At 36.5% G+C, this 25,051-nt stretch overlaps 5 protein-coding genes across 9 annotated transcripts in view; 3 read left to right on the top strand and 2 right to left on the bottom strand.

Moving 5' to 3' along the window:
• The window catches only part of LOC111792936 (uncharacterized protein C26H5.04-like), an 8,499-nt gene extending 6,102 nt beyond the window's left edge, over window positions 1–2,397 (top strand). For 2 of the 4 annotated variants that reach the window (XM_023674565.1, XM_023674568.1), the window contains 2 exons: window positions 56–229; window positions 416–1,451. In XM_023674565.1, the coding sequence (XP_023530333.1) occupies window positions 56–115 (60 nt within the window). In that variant the 3' untranslated portion in view covers window positions 116–229; window positions 416–1,451. Of the gene's footprint in view, window positions 1–55; window positions 230–415; window positions 1,455–1,534 lie in introns of those variants that run through there. The other 2 variants (XM_023674567.1, XM_023674566.1) reach the window with 2 other exon arrangements.
• LOC111792937 (chaperonin-like RbcX protein 2, chloroplastic) lies at window positions 1,685–5,758 on the bottom strand. The gene is made up of 5 exons (XM_023674569.1): window positions 5,366–5,758; window positions 3,141–3,232; window positions 2,913–2,970; window positions 2,146–2,211; window positions 1,685–2,049 (listed from the first exon to the last, which is right to left on the bottom strand). The coding sequence occupies exons 1-5, from the start codon at window positions 5,690–5,692 to the stop codon at window positions 1,927–1,929; spliced, it is 666 nt and encodes a 221-aa protein (XP_023530337.1). The 5' UTR covers window positions 5,693–5,758; the 3' UTR covers window positions 1,685–1,926.
• Window positions 5,759–8,285: 2,527 nt separating this feature from the next.
• Window positions 8,286–8,684, top strand: LOC111792957 (cyclin-dependent protein kinase inhibitor SMR9-like). Its single transcript, XM_023674590.1, has one exon. The coding sequence runs from the start codon at window positions 8,286–8,288 to the stop codon at window positions 8,682–8,684; it is 399 nt and encodes a 132-aa protein (XP_023530358.1).
• A 7,260-nt stretch (window positions 8,685–15,944) lies between these two features.
• Window positions 15,945–20,703, top strand: LOC111793002 (nuclear transcription factor Y subunit A-1-like). Of its 2 annotated transcripts, none has more exons than XM_023674661.1 (6): window positions 15,945–16,118; window positions 17,570–17,851; window positions 18,120–18,220; window positions 18,398–18,469; window positions 19,533–19,694; window positions 20,092–20,703. In XM_023674661.1, the coding sequence occupies exons 2-6, from the start codon at window positions 17,581–17,583 to the stop codon at window positions 20,281–20,283; spliced, it is 798 nt and encodes a 265-aa protein (XP_023530429.1). In that variant the 5' UTR covers window positions 15,945–16,118; window positions 17,570–17,580; the 3' UTR covers window positions 20,284–20,703. The 2 variants fall into 2 exon arrangements, with proteins under 2 accessions (XP_023530429.1, XP_023530428.1); XM_023674660.1 differs by having other exon boundaries at window positions 15,946–16,118; window positions 18,120–18,235.
• Window positions 20,704–20,799: 96 nt separating this feature from the next.
• On the bottom strand, window positions 20,800–24,313 carry LOC111793001. The gene is made up of 5 exons (XM_023674658.1): window positions 24,068–24,313; window positions 22,461–22,775; window positions 22,146–22,347; window positions 21,566–21,794; window positions 20,800–21,312 (listed from the first exon to the last, which is right to left on the bottom strand). Exons 1-5 carry the CDS (start codon window positions 24,164–24,166, stop codon window positions 21,063–21,065), a joined length of 1,095 nt encoding a protein of 364 aa, XP_023530426.1. The 5' UTR covers window positions 24,167–24,313; the 3' UTR covers window positions 20,800–21,062.
• Between the last annotated feature and the right edge of the window lie 738 nt (window positions 24,314–25,051).

Raw genomic sequence — 25,051 nt, 5'->3', positions numbered from 1 at the left:
CCCCCCCCTTCCCCTTTATGTATTACCCTAATAACCTGTCTTTTCTCCTTTGCAGTTCCGTGTGAGAACCGTGCTTGGACAGCTAATAGCTTTTGGTGATGGTATTACATTGTAAATTTTCCCATCATCAAAACCCAAGAAAAGAAGAGCGCTGCTTGCAGCTTTGTTTTTGATCCACTATTTCTGTTGGATATTATTGAGCTTTTTGTTGGCGGCTTTGATCCATTTGGTATGTTTGAATCTTATTAGTTCACTTCTGTTTTTTCCTTTCCCAAAAGTCCAATTGAACTAAATGCTACTTATTTTTTTTTTATTTAGATGTCACAGATAATCTACTTTTGAAGTATATAATATGACCAAAATATGAGCTCTAACCTACCAAATTTCTGCTTCTGCTCATGATTGCCTTTTGCAGGACATGAAAGCTTGTTGCGCCATCCAGTATATTCCACGGGCGGCTCTTGACCTTACAGGTTACCCATAAAAATCTTAACTTTTGGATGCATTCCAGCCTCTATTGGTGGGAATTTTGATCTCTCTCTCCTAAATTCTTCTTTTCTTCTTTTGGTATCTCTCAAATGATCATACGGTTAGTTTGGCTTGAAGGCATAATATAAGACTCGTAAATATTGCCTATAAACAATTTCGTTGTTATTACTGTTCTGCTCGAAGGGTTTCATATATAGGCTACAAATTGTCGCTTTCATACCTTGCTCCAACGTTCACCAAGACCCAGAAACTTTCTTTTTCAGAGAAATATAACCTTAAGCTTTTTGAAGGAAAAACAACGAAACCTAAATGAATGATTGTTTGGCTAAGTTGTACCTTTTCAAGGATGGTTTATATTATTCAAGCATCCAAGGAGAGTAATTCAATTCATGCAGATGTCTTCTTTCCTTCAAACAGATACAAACTTCCAAGTATTGCTGCTATGCCATGCTCCAAATCCACCACTATACTTCATTTCCTCCTAATCTTGTTTTGTGTCCAATTTAATTAGTGTGCATTTGAACATAGTTGATCAATATGATATATGTTCTATCAATACCAGTTTATATAAACAAATTGAGAGAATCACATGAATCAGTCTTTTGTGCTGAACTTTATAATTGGTATTTTAGAACAGGTGTTTAAATTGAGCAAAGCTTTGGAGTGTCTACGTGGTGTAGATCCATATTTATCCCTAATGTATGTGGTTTTTAGCAGCAGAACCATCATTATTCTGTGATCCAGGAGGAAGGGATGCGCTTCAGTCAAACCAGATTGCTTGCGTTCCAACCTGTTTTACAAAGTGTACAAAGATGCAAAGCCTTAGGTTCATAGTACATTTAACAGTTGAATTGATCTCCATGGTATATGTACACAAAGTGACAAGGTTTCCTTTGATCATTAAGAGCTGAAAACCATTACATTTTATTCATTACTGGTCAAGCTCAAGAACATTTTACTCATGATCTGTTTTCTATCTCTTGCTTGAATAATCTGTTCGTTTTGCCCTGTCGCTACTAACTCGAGAAAAGTTATGTTGTATCAGTATCATGCTTAACTCACCATTGAGATGCCTCGAGCGTAGCCGATTCAAAACAATCAATCCAATGGTTGCTCGTTTTTGAAGATCCGCTGACTACAGGTTGTGCAAACAAACAGAACCAGGAGTGGGAAAAATCAAGAAAGAACAAGTAAATTGCACATTATTAGCTCATTCTGGCTCCTCTCATCCGAGATATGCATGTAATAGAAATAGAAGCATTCGTTATGAGAAAACCCCAGCTACATTTTATCTTCAGAACAACTAAAATGGAGGCTAAATATCTATACATCTTACACAATACAATGACTGACTGCATACACATCTTCAACAAAAAAACGACTGCATCATGAAGGATCGACGACAAGGGAGAGAGAACTCGAAACTACGCATGTTCTTTACCCAATCTTCTCTGTGTTGGTGTCATCAGAAGGCCATATAACAGTCTCCATAAGGCGTTCACGCATCAATTCCACATTTTCGTTCGAGATCTCTTGGTATATTTCAGCATGGTTACATTTCTACACCATAGAAGAAATAATTGTTTGCAAACTTATAGTTTTCATCCATATAAATGATGGTCTTCCCACAAAGGAATATTACACCAATAGTAATACCTTCACCCATTTGCCATACAGATGTAGACGTGTGATCATTACTCTTTCAGCAAGATCCTGTCTTTCCTGTCAATTAGGAACTCAATGATTCAGATGCAGCGAAACCCTTTAGGCTCGGCTCGAGACACCGTGAATGACCTTAAATCTTTGTATTCGAACGACTTTAGCTATTTTCCCCACTTTTAATTTGTCAGCAAATGTTCCAAGTGTATTACTTGATAATGTTAAGATACATTGTGCACTCCAGATTTATTAGTGGTAGTATTGTTCCTTCAAAAACTCTATAGGTATAGAAGTTCTCGTATTGGTAACTCGTATCAAGCTTTATAAGGAATGTTTTGTTCTCCTCTCCAACCGATGTGAGATCTCACAATCCACCCTTTTGAGGGCCCAAGGTTTTCGTTGGCACACCGCCCAGTGTCTAGCTCTAATACTATTTGTAACAGCCCAAGCCCACCGCTAGTAGATATTATCTGTTTTTGCCCGTTACATATTACCGTCGGCCTCATGTTTTCAAACGTGTCTACTAGGGAGAGGTTTCCACATATAAGGAACATTTCGTTCTCCTCTCCAACCGACGTGGGATCTCACAACTAAACATAGCCAAATGCTCAAAAGTAAAGCCATGTTCAACATGAGATCTCTAGAACAAGTCGAGTCTTAAACCAACAGTGAAAGCATGTTCTAAGCATAGAGTAATGCAGGTTTTGCTTCTCCACACTACTAAACACTATCCAAGTCTTGAAATAGGTGTAGATTTTAAGTACCTTTACAAGTGTGCGAATGAAATGTTTTCCATCTGATGGCTTGTTAGACAAGACGAAACTGTTGAAAGAACAAAAACTTGGATCAAAATTAAAGGGCACGACCATACTTTCACAGCTAAACTCAAATATTTAAGCAAAAGTTCATAATCGTTTTCGAAGCTTTGAACTAAACGACTCGAATTCAGCTTGAAAAATGACTAAACCAGAAGAAATGGAGATAGCACTTACTCATAAAGCCACCTGTAAGTAGGAGGGTTCATTTCATACAGTTGGTTCATAACAGTCCTCACAGCCTTGTATGTAAAATAGTTAAGTATTTGCTGCATTCATAGAAGTCTCAGTCAATTCAAAGGGTGGGAAAAGGAGAAAGATAAAGCTCAAGAAACTGGATAAAACAAGAAAATTATAATAAAAAATGATGTATTATCAACCAATAATTTGAAAATGCAGAGCTTAATTAGTATAAAATTAATGGAAAACTTAAGTCTCAAGCATATGTATCGACCTGCTGGCTTTCGAGTGACAGTGTGGTTATGACTGTATTGACTCATAAATCCATCTCGAGCCTTTTTTTCCACCTCTCGTCTCCAATCCTCAATCAAACTTGCGTTCCCTAGGTGCTATGAAATGGGGGTCATTACTTCGCCTATTGTATGTGTTGGCTTGGCTTCATGCAGAACCAATGAGGTATTTTGATGGACGCGTGTGTGTAGGAAGTGAAGGTCGACCACTAAAGCTAAAAGACGACGACTACAAGCAAAATCGAAAACCCATCTAGATTGTAGTGATTCCAGTGTGACATGCTATTCCTTACCTTGAAACTATATTGGTGGTTGGGCAGTCAAAATGGTAGCAGGTGTACTAAAAGCTATCATAATATTAGGTCCTTTATAGAGTTGCTATGTGAATGTAGGCCAACTCCCTCGACTCACTAGCAATGTAACAGCTAAGCCCACCGCTATTAGATATTGTCTTTTATGAGCTTTTCTTTCTGGGCTTCCCCTCAAGGTTTTAGAACGCTTCCACTAGGGAGAGGTTTCCACATCTTATAAGGAATGCTTCGTTTCTCTCTCCAACCAATGTGAGGTCTCACAATCCACTCCCTTAGGAGCCCAGTGTCCTCGCTAGCACACCGCTCGATGTCTGTCTCTGATACCATTTGTTGCCAAGCCTACTGCTAGCAGATATTGTCCTCTTTGGACTTTTCCTCTCGGGCTTCCCCTCAAGATTTTAAAACGCGTCCACTAGGGAGAGGTTTCCACATCTTATAAGGAATGCTTCGTTCCCGTCTCCAACAAATGTGAGGTCTCACAATCCACCCCCTTGGGGGCCCAGAGTCCTCACTGGCACACTGCTCGGTATCTGGCTCTAATACCATTTGTAACAGCTCAACCACCGCTAGCAGATATTGTCCTCTTCGAGCTTTTCCTTGCAGGCTTCCCCTCAAGGTTTTAAACCGCATCCACTAGGGAGAGGTTTCCACATCTTATAAGGAATGTTTCGTTCCCGTCTCCAACAAATGTGAGGTCTCACAATCCACCCCCTTGGGGGCCCAGAGTCCTCGTTGGCACACTGCTCGGTATCTGGCTCTAATACCATTTGTAACAGCTCAACCACCGCTAGCAGATATTGTCCTCTTCGAGCTTTTCCTTGCAGGCTTCCCCTCAAGGTTTTAAACCGCATCCACTAGGGAGAGGTTTCCACATCTTATAAGGAATGTTTCGTTCCCGTCTCCAACAAATGTGAGGTCTCACAATCCACCCCCTTGGGGGCCCAGAGTCCTCGTTGGCACACTGCTCGGTATCTGGCTCTAATACCATTTGTAATAGCCCAAGCCCACCGCTAGCAAATATTGTCCTCTTTGGGCTTTTCCTTCCGGACTTCCCCTCAAGGTTTTAAACCGCATCCACTAGGGAGAAGTTTCCACATCTTATAAGAAATGCTTCGTTCCCCTCTCCAACCAATGTAGGATCTCACAAGCAAATATTCACATGATCCTTTGGAAGAGAGGATATTCACAATTTCCCATAATTTTTCTACGCATAGAGCCACCATGAACATCTTAGGACATGAATCATTGCGTTGTCCTATATCATTAATGTTTATGGACATAGTACGAATCAAGAAACTAGAAAGAAACATGAATTTCCAAGACTTTTTGGCATATCCAAATCATTTTGAACCTAAAATGAAGCCTTCCAAGAACCATAATCTCCAAAAGTACCCAAAAACATGTCTTATCAACATGAAAAATACTCCAAATCCTACAGAAACTACAAGATTTTGTGCAGGAAGCAAGAACCAAGCAGTCAAATCACATTTGAATCAGAGTTAAAACGTTCATTTAGCTACATACATTTCACTCCTCAAGAAACTATCTCAAAACATGCTTATAACCCTATCTCTCTTTCAGTAAACAGATGAACAATCCTTTTCAAATTCACATTTCTTACCATTTTAACATCATCAAAGGTATCTTCATACTGCCCTCCAAGTTCATCAATCACCACAAGTCTTCTGTTCTTGTGCTGCTTCCTTGAACTCCTGTTTATCATATCCGCCGAGACCAGCCATTCCCGTCCAGCATCAACGAACGAGCTGCTTAGATCGAAGTGTTTTGGTTTGGGCAAACGCTTTCGACCCATTGAATGCTTTCTCATTACAAAATCCCCACTACTTTTGAGATTGATACTCGTTGTGGGCAGAACATCCAAACACAAACAAGGGGAAGTATGCGAGTCCACCACCGATGAACCCACAACAGATAAACCTCTCACCATCGTTTCACAATCAAATTCGACCCCTCGTAGTGAATCGATTCGAAAAACAAGATCGAACCACTGAATTTACAGCCAGAGATTCGAAATGGGTTTCGAAGGAATTTGGAGATTAGAAGTCGTAGAGTGTTCTTGGGCAATGGCGGGAGGCTGGAAGAGGTGAGGGGGAGGAGGAAATGAAGTTGAATGAATCTTAACCTTACATTTTGGTGAGGCCCAAAATTTTCCATCCCTAAAAGCTTTCAGTATTTAACAAGAAAAATCATCTAATTCATCCAATTTGGTGGGTTTTCTAAGTTGAATGATCCCAGCTTTGTGGATAATGAACACTCATGGTTGCTCAATAATCTTTGTAAACTAAACCCTTTCTTGGAGTTGAATCAATGATGTTTATTTGAATTTGTTTACCATAATTGTTGAAGCTTTTGTTTGTGCAATCTAATTGGAGGGGACGTAAGATCAAAGTGCACGAGAGTAAACGATCACGACGTGGGTGTGAAGTTTACGAAATTCATTTCAATGTGCTATACTGTGTGACTTAGAGTGTACATAGGTCGAGTTGGGTTGAGGAGATCCTTAGGACCAACTCAAAATTTTTTTAGCTGGGCTCGGTTGTGTGTCGGGTTGTTCTTTTTCTTTTTTATTATTTAAAAAATTCTAATTACTCAGAGTGCATATTACATTAATAACTAAAATCTCATAAATCTCAACTATCATCCCAATGCATCACTAATATCAGTTACAATGTCAAATATTTTTAATTTTTATATTAATCTTAAAAGTAGGAACTGGGTAGAGTTGGATTGGATTGTAACCTATTTTCAAGTTGGTGGGGTTTGGATAGTTATGTAGAGATGGCGAAGAAGCCACGTCACCNTTTTCAACCCAACCTAGTTGGGTAGTCCCGATGAGTTGAATTCTCAAATTATATAAATACCCTTAATGTGACTAGTTTAGATGGTTCAACGCTACAAGCCTTACAACCCTCAGTAGGCCACCGGTCGCAATAGTAGCTAAATTATTCTATGTTAAACGAATTTAATAAAAATAATAATAAATATTAACTAAATTATGACGTCAATTATTTTTTAAAATATAATAGACAATTTAGAAATTAAAATAAAATAAAATAAAAATAATTCAAACCCAAAAATAGATTCTAAATGATCGTGGAGGAATCTTGGCATGAATCTAAAGGCTATGTTGGGATTAAAATAATAATGTTGAAATAATAGGCTTTAATTTAATATTTAATTTTAATAATCAATTTCTCAATTTTTTATATTTAATTTTGAGCATTAAATAAATATTTTAACCAATCACATTTTTTTGCTACCTGCCAAACCGTCCATAGTGCCTTATCGAATAAAAATTTAATATATTTTCATTGGATACCTTCACTTTTAAAAATATATATATTTCTAATTTAATATTTAAAAAATAATAATTACAAAATAATATAATAATTTTTTAAAAAGAAAATCTATTACTACCTTTTGATTGATAATATATATATACACGATAAATTAGTGGAGAATTCAATTTTCGTGAATTTTTTATGGGAAATCCGCCGTAAAAAAATAAATGAAAAATTTTACGATAATGGAAATTGCAATAGGAGGTGGAGACCGAGAAGGGAACAGGGAAGACTCTCTCGTCCTCGCCCCTGCGCTCGTTGACATCTCTAATCTATAAAAAGTGAGCGGGGTTAGGACAGGAAATATAGTCTTCATCCCTAGTTCCGTCCCCGTTTAGCTAATAATGAAAAATCTCTTTGCTCCCTCTTTTATTTTTCATTTAAATGAGTAACTTTCACTTCGTTCAGTGTTGGATGATGAATTGGAATGAGGCATTTTGGGAAGCCCAAAGCGAAGTTATGAGAGCTTATTCTCTGGACAATATCATACCACCTAACATCGTATCAGACCCATCACTTAAACTTAGTCTTGTCAATAGATTGGTAAATCTTCAAATGTCGAACAAAAGACTCCAAAAGAAAATGAGTCGAGCTCCTCGAAGGCAAGACTTCGAAAGAAATAGGAGTCGAGTCTCGATTAAGGGGAGGTGTTGGATGATGAATTGGAATGAGGCCTTTTGGAGGAGCACAGAGCAAATTTATGAGAGTTTATGCTTAAAGTGGACAATATCATACCATGTGGAGAGTTGTGTTCGTCTAACATTCAGAAGTAGCGCCGTAGGTCCGTACGGTTAAATGAACATCACTATCGAGAACACACGGTATTATCTTTTATAAAATTAATTATTAAAAAAAAAAAAGAAAAAAAAAAAAGTATGATAACACATTTGAAAATATGACATAAAGCAAAGATGTGCTCTGTTTTCCCTCCCTTCACTATATAACAAATCCCTCCACTTATAAACTCTCTCTTCTTCTTCTTCTTCTCCATCTCCATAGACCTCAAAACCTGCAACTCAAGCTCAAACCAGAGTCCTTCAATGGCGTCTTTCTTCCCATCAAAATCTCTCAATTTCCTCAAAAGGGTTTCTCCATAACCTTCTGTTCTTGACGAACCTCACAAAAAGGAAGCATTTTGAGAAGAAACAGAGCAAGAAATCCCAGAAGCTCTGTAAATCCATGGCTTCCAAAGGAGGAAGAACAAGAAGAGGAACAAACCCAACACCTCCATTGAAGAAGACGAAGAAGAAGCTCAAGAACAGCACCAACAATGGCGGAAGAAGAAGAAGAAGAAGAAGAATCATAATGAGTAGTAAAATAAGAGAAGAAATTGAAGAAGCAGCAGCTTCAAGCTCCTCTGCCATGGCTGCCATTGATGAACAAGCTTCAAGCTCTGATTTTGAACACTGTAGCACTCCAAAAGCTGATAGATTTAAGATCCCAGAGATTCAAATTTGCCCACCAGCTCCAAAAAAACAGAGGCCCATTTCAAATTGTTCTTTGCAAAAGCATTCTCCAATTGCCTTCTTTGCTTCACCTGATATAGAGCTGTTCTTCTTCTTCTCACAATCAAATTAGCTTCAGATTTTCATACCCCAAAAACAGGGGAAATGTTGATAGAATCTTAGAAGTAAACGTCTTTTTTTTCTTAAAATTTATTAATTATACCATTCCGATGCCCACGGCGAGCATAGGACTGAAAATCTTTGTGTCGGTGGTTCCTATAATCACTTTAGTACTTTACTTATCACCCCTAATCGGGGTCGTAGATCGAGATTATCGAAGATTAGCTATGAACTATGTTTATTTTTTGGGATAATTTAATGTAATAATTCTAACTTTTATTCATGAGTGGTGTGTAATTGTGTGGTTTTGGTTTTGGGTTTGTGTTTGTAATATCAGCTTTTGAATAATTAGTCAACTTGAGGAAAGTAAAGTGCCAAAGATTTTGGCTTTTTCGGTATATTCTATCGTCGAGCGAGATAGCTTAATCACGATCCGTTTAAGTGTTGTAATTATGATAAGATTCTTAAAGTTTTTGACTCGATTGTTGCATTTGTTTACGTATAAGGAATTAAATTGTTGAGAAAAGAAGCACGAGAGTAGAAGGAATTAAATTGTTGAGAAAAGAAGCACGAGAGTAGAAGGAATTAAATTGTTGAGAAAAGAAGCACGAGAGTAGAATTAAAACCCATTTTGTGTGGTCGTGTTCTTGATGCTTCACGAAGCTGAAGTACGTAAATGACATCCAAAAAAAGGTTTCTTAAACCCTATTTTTGGAAGTGATATGTTGCTATCAATTTAAACTTTCTGGGTACCTGTTAAAATATCGGTGAGTACTCAAGTTAGAGATTTGAACTTCTAATTTGTAAGTTGAGCGTACAACTTATAATCAGTTGGTCAGCTTGAAACTCGTAGAGTATTAAATTTGATGTAGAATGATGATGTGATGTCCCACATTGGTTGGGGAGGAGAACAAAACATCATTTATAAGAATGTGGAAACCTTTCCTTAGCAGAGTCATTGAGGGGAAGCCTGAAAGAAAAAGCTCAAAAAGGACAATATCTGCTAGCGGTGGATCTGGGTCGTTACAAATGGTATCAGAGCCAGACACCGGACAATGTGCCAGCCTTCTCGCTGTTCCTCGAAGGGGGTAGACAATATCTTCTAGCAGACGAAACTTTAAAGCCTTGAGGCGAAGGGAAAGTCCAAAGAGGACAATATCTTCTAGCGGTGGATCTGGGTTTATGATCGTTCCTTCTTTTTTTTTTTTTCTGGGTCTCGTGTCACAATAAAAATAATATCGGCTAGCGGTAGATCTAGGTTTATGATTAGTATATTCTAAATTAGTAGTTCTTTTTTTTATGGGTCTCGTGTCACAATAACCACTAAAGTCAAATTTGATGACGTTGATCGTTAATATATAATTTCAAACAAACACGGTTTTGAATAGTCCACAACCGAACAAGTGTTGTGGCCGAAACATTTTTTAAAACGTAGAAAGGTNAGAATCATAATGAGTAGTAAAATAAGAGAAGAAATTGAAGAAGCAGCAGCTTCAAGCTCCTCTGCCATGGCTGCCATTGATGAACAAGCTTCAAGCTCTGATTTTGAACACTGTAGCACTCCAAAAGCTGATAGATTTAAGATCCCAGAGATTCAAATTTGCCCACCAGCTCCAAAAAAACAGAGGCCCATTTCAAATTGTTCTTTGCAAAAGCATTCTCCAATTGCCTTCTTTGCTTCACCTGATATAGAGCTGTTCTTCTTCTTCTCACAATCAAATTAGCNGTAATGGGAAAAAGACATGAATTAGGGTTGAAAAAGAAGAACAAAGGGGACAAGAGGAGCAGAGAGGGTGTGTGTGGGTTTACTTTTTGGCTTTAGGGTTTCGGGCATTTGTGAGTGTGACAGAGAATCCTATGAAACTACTCGTGCGGCTTCTCAATCATTCATTTTTCATTTCTTTTTTTTTTTCGGAATCTCTAAGAAAATAAATTCTCTCGAACCGATAAGGTTTGATTCAATTACGTGCGTATTTTCTCGTTATGAACGGTATAATATGTTTAAATTTTGGTCAAATTTCACTATATCAAATACCGAAGAGACCACCACAATACAAACGACACTTTTAAACTACTGTATATACGAGAGAAACCGAACCGTTATTAGGGCAGGTAAATTTTCAAAATCAATATCCATCGACATAGGCATAGGCTGTCTTCATCGAACACATGGTATGTTTTATATCCATGTGAAAGTGGGTAGGTATGTTTTCTATTTTGATTGACATTTTAGCGGTCGGGTTTCAAAATTAGTAAAAAAAAAATNGCTTCAGATTTTCATACCCCAAAAACAGGGGAAATGTTGATAGAATCTTAGAAGTAAACGTCTTTTTTTTCTTAAAATTTATTAATTATACCATTCCGATGCCCACGGCGAGCATAGGACTGAAAATCTTTGTGTCGGTGGTTCCTATAATCACTTTAGTACTTTACTTATCACCCCTAATCGGGGTCGTAGATCGAGATTATCGAAGATTAGCTATGAACTATGTTTATTTTTTGGGATAATTTAATGTAATAATTCTAACTTTTATTCATGAGTGGTGTGTAATTGTGTGGTTTTGGTTTTGGGTTTGTGTTTGTAATATCAGCTTTTGAATAATTAGTCAACTTGAGGAAAGTAAAGTGCCAAAGATTTTGGCTTTTTCGGTATATTCTATCGTCGAGCGAGATAGCTTAATCACGATCCGTTTAAGTGTTGTAATTATGATAAGATTCTTAAAGTTTTTGACTCGATTGTTGCATTTGTTTACGTATAAGGAATTAAATTGTTGAGAAAAGAAGCACGAGAGTAGAAGGANTAAAATTATTTGACCCACATTTTACGACAAATACCCTTCGCCTTTTATATACAACTTTGGAATGAGGAAAATTTGTGACATGATGGGTTTAATTTGTTCTTTAATTATATTTAGGGTATGGATTTTTTTCTCCTTTAAATTAATTAAATATATATATATATATAACCGTCATAGAATCCTAGGTTGCCCTCCAAGCATTTGGTTTTGGGACGAGATTAAAACGTTGTGGTTAATAGTCGTATCACTGGTGAACATATGAGATAAACAATTGAGTTGGGTCGANGCTTCACGAAGCTGAAGTACGTAAATGACATCCAAAAAAAGGTTTCTTAAACCCTATTTTTGGAAGTGATATGTTGCTATCAATTTAAACTTTCTGGGTACCTGTTAAAATATCGGTGAGTACTCAAGTTAGAGATTTGAACTTCTAATTTGTAAGTTGAGCGTACAACTTATAATCAGTTGGTCAGCTTGAAACTCGTAGAGTATTAAATTTGATGTAGAATGATGATGTGATGTCCCACATTGGTTGGGGAGGAGAACAAAACATCATTTATAAGAATGTGGAAACCTTTCCTTAGCAGAGTCATTGAGGGGAAGCCTGAAAGAAAAAGCTCAAAAAGGACAATATCTGCTAGCGGTGGATCTGGGTCGTTACAAATGGTATCAGAGCCAGACACCGGACAATGTGCCAGCCTTCTCGCTGTTCCTCGAAGGGGGTAGACAATATCTTCTAGCAGACGAAACTTTAAAGCCTTGAGGCGAAGGGAAAGTCCAAAGAGGACAATATCTTCTAGCGGTGGATCTGGGTTTATGATCGTTCCTTCTTTTTTTTTTTTTCTGGGTCTCGTGTCACAATAAAAATAATATCGGCTAGCGGTAGATCTAGGTTTATGATTAGTATATTCTAAATTAGTAGTTCTTTTTTTTATGGGTCTCGTGTCACAATAACCACTAAAGTCAAATTTGATGACGTTGATCGTTAATATATAATTTCAAACAAACACGGTTTTGAATAGTCCACAACCGAACAAGTGTTGTGGCCGAAACATTTTTTAAAACGTAGAAAGGTAATGGGAAAAAGACATGAATTAGGGTTGAAAAAGAAGAACAAAGGGGACAAGAGGAGCAGAGAGGGTGTGTGTGGGTTTACTTTTTGGCTTTAGGGTTTCGGGCATTTGTGAGTGTGACAGAGAATCCTATGAAACTACTCGTGCGGCTTCTCAATCATTCATTTTTCATTTCTTTTTTTTTTTCGGAATCTCTAAGAAAATAAATTCTCTCGAACCGATAAGGTTTGATTCAATTACGTGCGTATTTTCTCGTTATGAACGGTATAATATGTTTAAATTTTGGTCAAATTTCACTATATCAAATACCGAAGAGACCACCACAATACAAACGACACTTTTAAACTACTGTATATACGAGAGAAACCGAACCGTTATTAGGGCAGGTAAATTTTCAAAATCAATATCCATCGACATAGGCATAGGCTGTCTTCATCGAACACATGGTATGTTTTATATCCATGTGAAAGTGGGTAGGTATGTTTTCTATTTTGATTGACATTTTAGCGGTCGGGTTTCAAAATTAGTAAAAAAAAAATGATGTAGAGTTGACGGGTTTTCACGGAATTGTAAAATAGAATGGTGAAATGTAATTGAACGGGAGGGTCTAAATTGAAACGTTTTAAAATTATTTGACCCACATTTTACGACAAATACCCTTCGCCTTTTATATACAACTTTGGAATGAGGAAAATTTGTGACATGATGGGTTTAATTTGTTCTTTAATTATATTTAGGGTATGGATTTTTTTCTCCTTTAAATTAATTAAATATATATATATATATAACCGTCATAGAATCCTAGGTTGCCCTCCAAGCATTTGGTTTTGGGACGAGATTAAAACGTTGTGGTTAATAGTCGTATCACTGGTGAACATATGAGATAAACAATTGAGTTGGGTCGAGTTTAGACAGTTTTTAAATCTAACTGGTTGTTCGGATTGTAAATATTCAAACTCAGACAACTTTTATTAAATAATAAACTCACCGGACCGTATCACATTTATTGGGTTGGGATAGTTTGAATTATTTAAGTCATTTATTTAAATTTAAAATATTTTAATATATTTTAATATATATTTTAAAAAATTACTAATAAAGGTATATTTTAAAATTAATTATAATATAACTCAATCCAAATAAATTTAAAAATCAAAAAAATATTTTATTTTATTTTTTTATATTTTAATTAAAAAAATGGATTTTTTTAATTAATTTTGTGGGTGGGAAAGGNATGTGGAAACCTTTCCTTAGCAGAGTCATTGAGGGGAAGCCTGAAAGAAAAAGCTCAAAAAGGACAATATCTGCTAGCGGTGGATCTGGGTCGTTACANGGAGGGGAGGTGTGAGGTGGTGAGATAGTGGCGGTGGTTAAAAAGTTTTGTATTAAAAGAAGCAAAGGTAGGATCCAAAGCAACTCGATATTAATTTAGGGTCGTTTTCGTGTCCTACCTGTCTTATTTCTTCGTCCTCGTTTACTTTATTCTATAAAATAGGTTGAATTTTATGCTCGGGAAGGCTCGTACATACATCGCTACTCACCAAATATAACTCAGTGGTTAAAATATTTCTAACAAGGCTCGAGTTTTTATCTTAGGTTTGTAATATAGTATTTAAATAAATAAAATTAAAAAAAAAAAAAACTCATATAATATATATATTATATATACTCTATGATAATATTTTAAATAATTTATTAATGATTTACTTCATATTTATTGAAATAATCTATTTTTTTTAAAAAGATAAATTATAAAGATAACTTTAATTTTAAAACTTGCTACCGCCAATTTGCTTGTCAATTCCATTAAAAGGATAAGATTGTTTAGTTAGTAGCTTTTTGTTTTATTTATTATTAAAAAAAAAGTTTGAAAATAAATTTTAATAAAATTCCAAAAAATAAACATGCACTTTTTCTCGATAATAAACCCATGATCATTCCCTAAATTAGCCGATACAGGACTTTCATTTCATCCTCGAACAAAATACATCTCCCCTTAATCGAGGCTCAACTCCTTTTCTTTTAAAGTCTTAGTCATTTTTTTACTATGCCTTAAAGGCTTCGAGGCTCACAATACTTTTGTTCGATATTTGAGGATTCTATTGGCATGGCTAAGTTTAAGGGCATGACTCTGATACCATGTTGGTTGAATACGACTCTCCACAATAGTATGATATTGTCCACTGCGAGCATAAAGTCTCATGACTTTGCTTTAGGCTTCCCCAAAAGATCTCATACGAATAGAGATAGTATTATTTGATTATAAACTTATGATCATTCACTAACTTAGCCGTGTGAGACTTTCATCCAACATTTAAGACCATGACTCACACTAAATTTTGCACTCACTGCTCTTCTAATCACGATCTGGGTCAGCTGCTTTCATCGTCGAGCTAGGTCGACCCGAAATACATAACTCTAGACCCCACATAGAGCTTTTTTTTTTTTTTTTTTTTTTTTTTTTTTTTTTTTTTTTTTTTTTTTTTTTTTTTTTNAATATAAAAAAATGGAAATTATTATAAAGTAAAGGACACGTGGCTAGTGGTGTCGTTCAGTTCTTTGGTGAAGTGGTCCACGTTATTGTGCCACGTATTGGAAGAATTTGTTTAGTCAACACCGCATGACGTGGGTTCCAATCTCTCTCTGGGATTGATACAATTACCATCACCCATCACAACGCTCTATTTATTTATTTATTTATTTCGAGTTAATCCCTCTCAACTTTTAAATAATTCATATTTTTAATTAACTAAAATGTCATATTAAATAATATCCTAATATAAGTTTTAATTAAAAAAAACAATAATTTTAGCCTCATAATTGGGCAAATTTTCAATTTTGTTAAATTTTAAATTTTAATAAGGGATTTATAATTAATTAATCTCAATAAATTATATCAATAATAATAAATATTTTGAAATTTAAAAAATAAATGAGTACATTTAATAATAAAATTTTAGTTACGATAAAAAAAAATGCTGTTAAATTTAATTAAATCTAAATTTTGTTATATTAATATTTTATGGTTTAATTTACATATAACCCATTAGATATAAAAATTTAAATTATTTTAAAATAATTTCTAAAAATCATAAAATTTTAAATTTTATATCGAATAGTTTTCAAAATTTTAAATTTTATATATAATACATAAAATTAAATAGATTGAATAAAAATAATTAAAAAAAAATATATTTCTTTTTTTAAAAAATGAAAGATTCCGCTGGTACAAAAAAATAATAATAAGTAAATAAATAAAAGGAGGAGAGTAGGGGATGCATCCACGTGTCAGAGGGAGAGGGGCGAAAGAGGTTTGGTAGGTCCCACAGTGGGTGATATTATCATATCCATAGCTTTGCGATTTAAATACCTTCAAAGTCGAAACAGAGTCTTAGGCTGAGCTGCTGAAATTTTTTCATTTTTGGAAATTCATAGAGTTTTTCAATTCACCTTCTTAAGGGATTAATTTCTACTCTCTGTTTTTTCGATTTATTACAGACAATTCTCTCTATTTTCTCTTCGATCCTATTTGATTTTCCTGTTTTCTCCATTTCGACGTTGCTCCAATTCCCATCGGTAAGCAATTTTTCTTTTGGATTTCTATGGCTGTTTATCTGGTTTTTGATTTCTAGGGTATTCGCGCAATTCACTGTTTTAGGGCTTTAAATCTTCTTTTGGGTTTTGGGTTTGTGGGTGATCGATTGTTTTGGGATTTGGTTTGATTCTGCGATTGTTGGGGGAATTGGAGGCGATGATTGATGTGTTATCGATGAGAATTCCTGTTTTTCTTTTGGGTATTCTTTTTTTGTGTGGTAATCATGTGTCAGATTTTGTAACAGCTTTGAAACTGGATAAAGCATTTTGAAGATGATGATGAATAAAGGAACTGAAAATTTATGTTTCTTGATTCTTCCTAGGTCACTTTTGCATCGGATGGTTGAATAATTGAGAGTTTAGCTTACGAATTTTGATTTGCTGTTGATGGGAATTTAGTGCGTGGAAAATAGTTGTTATGTGCTTAGTTACTACTTTTTTTAAAGAAACCTAGACGCTATATGAAAGGGGATCAGTACTTAAGTGTAATTACCTGAGATTTGTTCTACTTTGTTATGTTAAATTTAATTTGTACCAAGTTTGTATGAACTGGTTCTATGTTTTGTTGGATCTTAGGAGGAGATTAGGATGTTGGAAACGAACTGTTTGGGTATGCAACTTTCAGGTTTTACTTGTTGGTTCATTTGGTTCAGCTGATTGTGAATACGGGATCTGCGTTAGTCTTATTGGTTTTGTCGATTAATTCGAGTTTGAACTTGGGATAGTTTTGAGTTTAGCTTTGTTTGATTTGCTTTTGTTGGTGGGACCAAATGCATTTGGAGCAAATCCTAGTTAGATTTCGATATGATATGGTTGATTGTATTTTGTTGACTGCATTTTTGTATTCTTTTTATGCCTTTTTGTTGCTTCAACTTGGTGCCCTACATCATTAAATCAATTTTTGGAACATTAATCCCTAAATTTCAACTGAGTCACATATGGGAGAGTGTAGCCGTCCAGGAAAACTAAACTGAGTCACATATTGCATAAAACAAAAGGGATGTTGAACACAGTTTGGTCAAAAGGTACTGAAAAGATGTGATTTCACTGGACTGAATCATGAAAAGCATTTTTTCTTTATGTTTTTGTCCAAAGGTATTGGAAACATGTAACAATACAGGATTGAATCATGAAGAACATCGTTTGAAATGTTCTTTTATGCCTCCTGCAGTTACTTTTTACTCCTTGACCTTGTGAACTTGGAGGGACAAGAGGAATTTTTCCTAAATAAAGAGATTGAATGAGTCTAGGAGCTCCCTAACTACATGTGTTAGCTTTCAACTTCCTATTGTGATGAGATTAGATTACAATTGATAAGGAATAATACTTCAAGTCGAACTGGGAATAGGAAAGGATGCTTTCTTGAATTATTGGTTATCAAAAAAAAATTCACTCTGGTTATTAAGAACTCGAAGCTCTTTTGTTTTTCAAAGGGTTTGAAGGCATGCAGTCGAAATCCGAAACCAATAGTCAGTTTGAATCTGATCCAAACGGTACTCCGTCCACGAGTATCTATTACGAACCCTGGTGGCGTGGTATTGGATACAATCCTATTCCGCTACCTATGGTAGGGGGAAATGCTTCCAGTTCAACTTCTCTTGAATTCGCTAATGGTGGTTCAGAGTCAAACGATGGCCAGTCGGTGTCTAATAATGACGTCAATGATGAAGAAGATGTTTCCAAAGAAGTTCAAGCTACTGGATCTCCACATTCTGGTACATCATTACTCCTTAACCATTAAAGTACTGAACAGTCTTTTAGCTTTTCTGTTTTGTGCCTGACAATATTGAATCTTATCTTCTTTAGAGGTGTTATTATGAAATTGGAGGCTTGCTTTAGGACTCAAAAGTTCACTCTGTCTGGATCATTTTTTGAAACTATTTTAAGAAGAAATAAATACAGCAAGAGAGTGGCCGTTGTGTGTTTTTTTTTCAAAACAACCACCAAATATGCCCTTATAACAATTGCATCTTCTAATTTCAGCTGGAAATTACAGACAGGCTGCTCAGAAGATGCAGCATGTTTCATCTACTTTTCCAGTAATGCATGGTGAATGTCTGATGCAGTCGACACAACTCGAACTTGTAGGCCACTCTATTGTATGTTCCATTGCTGTCCAATCTTAGAAAATGCTTTATGCTGTTCTAACAATTTTCGAGCTTTTAGTCCCAAAATTAAAGATTCCATTAAAAAATTGGTCAAGTTATATTTTATAATTACATGACTGAAGAATTTCCCGCGCTTTTGTGGTACTATTGCAGGCATGTGCGTCAAATCCATATCAGGATCCATCTTATGGAGGAATGATGGCTTTTTATGGCCATCAGCCCTTGGTATGTTATTAACTCAAATTTCGTACAACGAGTGAGTGGTTTCACTGTTTTAGCTTCTTTTTCATTACTTGGCTGTGCTCATCTGCCATAGCTGTTGAAATTAAAATCCAAAGGACACAGAACAGGGCTTTTGACCCTCTTAAGAGATGGAACTTCAATTCCGAGAACATAAGTGTGAGTTCCCACATTGGTTGGAGAGGGGAAGGAAACATTCCTTATAAGGGTGTAGAAACCTCTTCTGAGTAGACGCATTTTAAAATCTTAAGGGAAATCCCGAAAAGGCAAGCCCAAAAAGAACAATATTTGCTAGCAATGGGTTTGACTATTACAAATTGTATCAGAGCCAGACTTCAGGCGATGTACCAATGAGGACGCTGGGCCCCTGAGAGGAGTGGATTGTAAGATCCCACATTGGTTGGAGAGGAGAACGAAAAATTTCTTATAAGGGTGTGGAAACCTCTTCCTTGTAGACGCGTTAAAACCTTGAGGGAAATGTCGAAAGGGCAAACCTAAAGAGGACAATATCTGCTAGCGGTGGTCTTGGGCGGTTTCAAAAAGGATCATGCTCCATCTCCATGAAAAATTGTGTTTGTGCATTCAAACCTGCCCAACTCAATTGGTTTGTTGTCATACATCTGTTTAAATTTTGCTTTTACTTCTGGTTCTGGGGTCGATTTCGTGGACAGTTCATGAAATATTATGCTCACTGTTGAGTGGTTAATGCTGATGATTTGAATTAGGACCTGTATTTTTACACGTAATACTCTCCCATCGTGAATGGCTCGAAGAACAATGCTTCTCAATTTACATTTTCTCGTAAAATCTTGTTACTCACAGTGTAGTTTGTCTGCAGGGATTTTAACACTGTTCTTCTTCAATCTTTTAATTTTTTAATGAAGGTTTTTCTTTTGTATAACCCTAGAAGAAAATTGATTATATGTGATAATTTATTGTGTCCAATATAGCTTCAGAATACACAGAGGGCTGACATTTTCATTGTACAAGACTTTAATGACAAAAATCTCAATGCTAGGTAGTAACTTCAAATATTTCTCATATACAGGGCTATCCTATGGTCGGAATGCCACATGCTAGAATGCCATTGCCCATTGAGATAGCACAAGACCCCGTATTGGTGAATGCGAAGCAGTACCAAGGAATTTTGAGGAGAAGGCAAGCGCGAGCAAAAGCCGAGGCTGAGAAGAAGTTGATAAAAGCCAGAAAGGTGGATTTCGTATCTTTTTGATAATGATCAATCTTTTAAACAACTCATCAAATCAAGATTTATATGCCCTGAATACACAATATTGATGGTTAGCACACCTGGGATATAGATTTAGGTTGTACCGTAATGGACCATGTTCAATATCTTATAACACTGAACTGCCATGAAATAGTTCTGCTGTGGTTCTGTCTGCTATCTAAACTAGTTCAATCAATCTACTCAGAAGTTAGCTAGTTAATAACTATAGATACAAAGGAGTTATTTATACCAAACGCTTATGGTTAAGCATGTTACAACCACTTAATTGTTATAGATACTTACTCGAACTCGAACTCAGCTTAGAATATACACAAGAATTCAATTTTTGGCTATGCTGCTCACTTTTCTTATTCAACAGCCATATCTTCATGAGTCTAGACACCAGCATGCCATAAGAAGGACAAGGGGTAGTGGAGGGCGTTTCACCAAGAAAAACGAAGCTGATGGAAAGGAGATGCATTCTGATGAAGTAAATGAGAATGGTCGCCATCTAAATGACGGTTCTAAACAGCAGAATGGAAGCTCCTTGACGAACATGGCCTCTGAGTAGCAACCTGCACCAGCCACCTCGACGACGATCAAAATCCGTGATGGGGCTCGATCACTTGGCTGTAGAAGTAAGTACTGCATCCCTGGCAAGCGCGCTAGGCGGCAAATCATTCTTGGCTTTGTTCTGTTCTCAGAGAATGTGGAATGATATCCAACTTGCAGGGTCTCATGGCTTCAGAGTATTCTTTGAAGTCTATGGATTTCTTCATTCCATTCTCTCTTTTTCTTTTTGCTTTTCCATTGTACAGAGTTTATGATGACTTAAGTGCATAGAGTGAAACTAAATGAATCATAAGGCTTAGGATGGATATATATTGTGATTCAAGCTTACTCTGGATAGACTTTTAGATTTCTGAACGTTTTTTTTAAAGAAAATTTGTACTTTTTACGTGTGACAAAATCGAAACTTATCTTGCGATGAGATATGCTTACTTTGATAGCCATTATACTATCCCCTGTGAGTCAAAAGGGAACTGTAGACTCGGCGAGGAACGAGAAATCTACAACGAAAATCGGATTTGCCACAAAAAAAGTAGAGATGATTGACTAGAAGCGTTTTAAAGAAAAGTTTACATGTACATGTCACAGATGACTTGTGGTATAAATCAGGAAGAATTCAGTAGAAAAGCTCACTTTAGTTTGGTTATAAACCAACTTCTGTGACTCCTAAAAAAGGATATAAGTAACAAAACCCAACTGTGTTTAAACAATCAAAATTAAAACAAAGCTCATATAGGAACACATTTATCATGGTTCTCTTCCACAAAAGATTGAACAAACCTATTGATGTGTATGATCGCCATCCTGATTATAATGATCAGAATGCTCTACGTTGTCGATAATTTCAGCCTCAGGTTGGTCGGGGACAGCATCTGGACCTGTACTATCACCTGTTTGGTTCTCCGCCACGTCGGGGTTCGTATTTGTGGCATTGACCACTGTTTGCTGCTTCTCCATCATCCCAGAAAGAGCAAGTCTTGGAGACCATTCGAGAACATCATCAATGATATTCGATACACGCTTCTGATATCTGCAAGCGTAAACGAAGTTCATGACCAAACACAAAGTATTTGCTGTTCATATATTTATATTTCATAAAATGGGAAATGAAATGGAGCAGATGCTCGAGTCATGTGTTTCTTCGATCTTCCACGTTCGAGAGGGCCTCATAACATCGTTACCATCATACGACTATACAAAACCATACACTGGTAGTAAAGGCTAAAGCAAAGTTTACTCAGTATCTTTAGTGGTATCAAAGTTTAGAAAGATATGGCACTAACCTTGCTCGGGCAGCCTCATCGGGAGCGTGATGCCTCATCAGTAGTATGATCAGTACAGCCACCAGTGCATAGAAAAGTCTGGTTGTCCATTTCGGTTTCTCTTCTTCATCTTTACTTGGCCAAAAACGGAACAATTCTCGCAAAGTTGCTTCCTCGGCGAGAATATTGGGGAAAAACCACATGCGCTTGCCCACAAGAATATACAAAATGCCAAATACTGCTCCCCTCACTGCAAAATTAAATGAAAACATGTAACAATGGACCTGGAAGAAAGAATCCTGCCCATAAAATGCAACATAGGCACTTGTAGTAAAGGCTAAAGCAGTTCCAACAACTTGCTCAATCCAAGATATCGAATTGCTCAGGCTCAAGCTACGTAGGAACGACTCGAATACTCAAAGTATGATAACATAAAAAATAGGTAAATCGAACATAGCCAATAAGCATGAAACATCTAAGAACATTGTGAAATCATCCTACCATGATACCTCATGCTGCACTCCCAAAATGATTTATAGTAAATGAATGCAAATGAAGCAGGATACAAAAGTAAACCAATGAAAAGTGCTGTATGACCTACATAAAAGAAGCGAGAGTATAAGAAGCAGAACCCCGGCGCACGAGTAGAGTATCAAAAGCTTGCACTGATGAGGATATACAGGAAACAAGCATATTGCAAGAGTCAACACAGGCCAACAAAATGAAAGAAGTGTCTGCCAAAATGGCCGCCGCTTAACAAATGTCCAAGCAAAAAAGGCATCCTGTTCAGAGAACGCCTGATCCTGCAAGAGTAAGTTGCACGTTCAAAACCTCGGAAGGTACAAATGTGTTCACAATTCGAGTATATTGGAAGTCTCCAACTTTAAAAGAAAGACGTAATGCATAAAAGACACACCGGAAATATCTCCAAATGCGCTGGCCATGTAGACAATTTTCTCTTCCCAGGACGAACAGTTTTCACCACACGATCGCATCGAACTAAGAGATTCTTACTTAGCAATGCATTGCCAATATCTTCAGTTTCCAAATTCTTATCAGAATCAAGAATTTCCTTCACCTCTGGATGATTTCTCAAAAAACTAACAAAATCCTTGCCTCTGAAATACTCGACACGCGTCTCTTGTAAAACGGCCCACCTTGATTCTAAATCCTTGTGGTCTCTCACCTTCTCAGCAAACAACTGAAATACGTCCTTCTTTGCAGCTTGTTTCTGAAGATTAAAAGTACATATAGTTCGTGATCGCCAAGAAAACCAAAATGAAATAAACAAATTTGAAGTCGTAATTTAAAAAAACGAAAAAAAGAAACTGGTGAGCATACAAACACAAAGCTACCTATAATAACAAAAGAACAGCTGCATTTATTTCATAAATTGTAACCAAATAGAAAAGTAAGCAAAACCACCAACGGCGTTACCTATCGCCGTCAGCCTCACGGTTCTAAAACGCGTAGGCTAATGAGAGGTTTCCACCCCCTTAAAAAGAATGTTTCGTTCTCCTTCCCAACTGACGTGGTATCTCACAATCCACCCCCTTCGGGACCCAGCATCCTCGCTGGCACTCGTTCCCTTCTCCAATCCACCCCCTTCAAGATCCAACATCCTTCCTGGCACACTACCTCGTGTCCACCCCCCTTTTGAGGCTCAGCCTCCTCGCTGACACATCGTCCGGTGTCCAGCTCTAATACCATTTTCAAGTCCACCACTAGTAGATATTGTCCGCTTTGGCCTGTTACTTATCACCATCAGCCTCACAGTTTTAAAACTCATCAGCTAATGAGAGGTTTCCACACCCTTATATAGAATGTTTCGTTCTCCTCCCCAACTAACACCGAATCTCACAATCACCTTCTCACTCTTCTTGATAACCATCACACTGTCATTCAAGATGTTTCTCGTCGATCTAAAGAAGCTAAGAATATTCATTGCAAAGAAATAATGGCGTCTAATGGCATCAGCGCTATCAAATCAAATAACAATTCATCGTCTAGGTGAAAGCAAATCTGATGAATTGAGGCCAAGACTCTTTTACTTTTACAATTTCAACTTCTAGTTGCCCTTCTTGCCTACACTACAAAGCTACAGAAACCCTTTTGTAATGCATGCAAATCAATCACTCCTTTTCTCTTTCTTGAACAAGAAACCACAATGAATATTCGCAAGCACGTTCTCACAAATGGGTGCCAGAGTCGATCGTTCCTCCAGCCACACGCCACACATTTCAGCATTAAGGAACTCAAAATCACAAATGACAAATAACACAAACTTAACATCCACCAATCATTTCTCACAAAAGCACAAAAATACAAGAACCCAATAGAACAATTCACAAAACATGTCCAAAATCACATCAAAGAAAGTCGCATTTGGGGCAAGGATGCGCCATCAAACAAAGAATCATACAGAAGCGATCATTGGTTCCCTCTTTAAGGCAACAAAAACCCAGATCAGAAAACAAAATTAGAGAGCAAAATGAAGACGTAAGAAGGAAAACGAAGGCAAACCCTAGGAGGAGTATCGGAATTGGGATCTTTGGCAGCATTTTGAACAGCAGTTGATTGCCTTCTGACCCTCTTCTTGTCGGTTCCTCCTGTTTTCCTCATCTCACAGCCCGATTCGATTCAAAAAGAAAAAGGGGAAAAATTAGGCGTTCCCGTGGGTTCTTCGCCGCTGTGAGTGCGTTTGGTTGCGAAGAAAAATTGGGAAACGTTTTGGTGAAGTCAATAAAAGAAAAAAACAGAAGGAAACAAAATTTACGAAACCATTTCTTCACTTTCACCCTCTTTTCTCACCACCAACATAAACGCAGAAGCATTGGCCTCTCTTCATCATACCCAATCAATTTCTGCCATTTCAGCATCCTGCCCCACCTGCATCTCCTTTTATTATATTTCATACCCTTTTTTTCCCTTTTTTTTATTATTTAATAAATTATAAATTCGATGATTCGAAAAAATTCAATCAACCCAATTCAATTCGTAAAAATTGGATTGAGTTATGAACTTATTCCTGTTGAGTCGGGTATTTAAAATATATTATATATTTAAATTGAGTAGCGTTTAAGAATAAATAAATAAATATTTTACAAACTAACATTTTATTTTTATAAAATATAAGAATTGAAATAAATAAATCGAACAAAGATAAGAGTTTTTTTTTTAAATGACAAACCGAACAGTTAGGTTGGACTTAACACTCATTCGAAGGACATTTATTAATTTATCCTTAGGAGTCGAGAGTTGTCGGCCCTAGAGGTACCAATACTCCGACCTAATACAGAACTCTCCTCCTGCAATTGACCCGTCATTTTTCGAGCTTATTTTTCAAGTGAGTATAAGTGGAGACACGAGCAAAGACAAATCTCATTACAACTTAATAATCTTGGAAGGATTCCGTTTTATTATTTTAGAGACTTCGGTGAACAATTTTTATCCATAATCCATCGAAGTAGCGCCACCGACAAAGACTTTTTTTTTTTTTTTTTTTTT

This window comes from Cucurbita pepo, chromosome LG04 (genome assembly GCF_002806865.2).
Source record: "Cucurbita pepo subsp. pepo cultivar mu-cu-16 chromosome LG04, ASM280686v2, whole genome shotgun sequence".
Taxonomy (NCBI): Eukaryota; Viridiplantae; Streptophyta; class Magnoliopsida; order Cucurbitales; family Cucurbitaceae; genus Cucurbita; species Cucurbita pepo.
This window is presented reverse-complemented; position numbering and strand designations above follow the sequence as displayed.

Coding starts and splice junctions, on each gene's coding strand:
- LOC111792937 (XM_023674569.1), bottom strand. CDS start 5,692: ATGGTGAGAGGTTTATCTGTTGTGGGTTCATCGGTGGTGGACTCGCAT. Junction 2,971..3,140: donor ACTTACAGGTGGCTTTATGA/GTAAGTGCTATC, acceptor TTCTTTCAACAG/TTTCGTCTTGTCTAACAAGC. Junction 2,212..2,912: donor TCATTCGCACACTTGTAAAG/GTACTTAAAATC, acceptor CCTAATTGACAG/GAAAGACAGGATCTTGCTGA.
- LOC111792957 (XM_023674590.1), top strand. CDS start 8,286: ATGGCTTCCAAAGGAGGAAGAACAAGAAGAGGAACAAACCCAACACCT.
- LOC111793002 (XM_023674660.1), top strand. CDS start 17,581: ATGCAGTCGAAATCCGAAACCAATAGTCAGTTTGAATCTGATCCAAAC. Junction 18,470..19,532: donor TTTATGGCCATCAGCCCTTG/GTATGTTATTAA, acceptor TCTCATATACAG/GGCTATCCTATGGTCGGAAT. Junction 19,695..20,091: donor AGTTGATAAAAGCCAGAAAG/GTGGATTTCGTA, acceptor CTTATTCAACAG/CCATATCTTCATGAGTCTAG.
- LOC111793001 (XM_023674658.1), bottom strand. CDS start 24,166: ATGAGGAAAACAGGAGGAACCGACAAGAAGAGGGTCAGAAGGCAATCA. Junction 22,348..22,460: donor CGCATTTGGAGATATTTCCG/GTGTGTCTTTTA, acceptor TTACTCTTGCAG/GATCAGGCGTTCTCTGAACA. Junction 21,313..21,565: donor GATGAGGCTGCCCGAGCAAG/GTTAGTGCCATA, acceptor TTACGCTTGCAG/ATATCAGAAGCGTGTATCGA.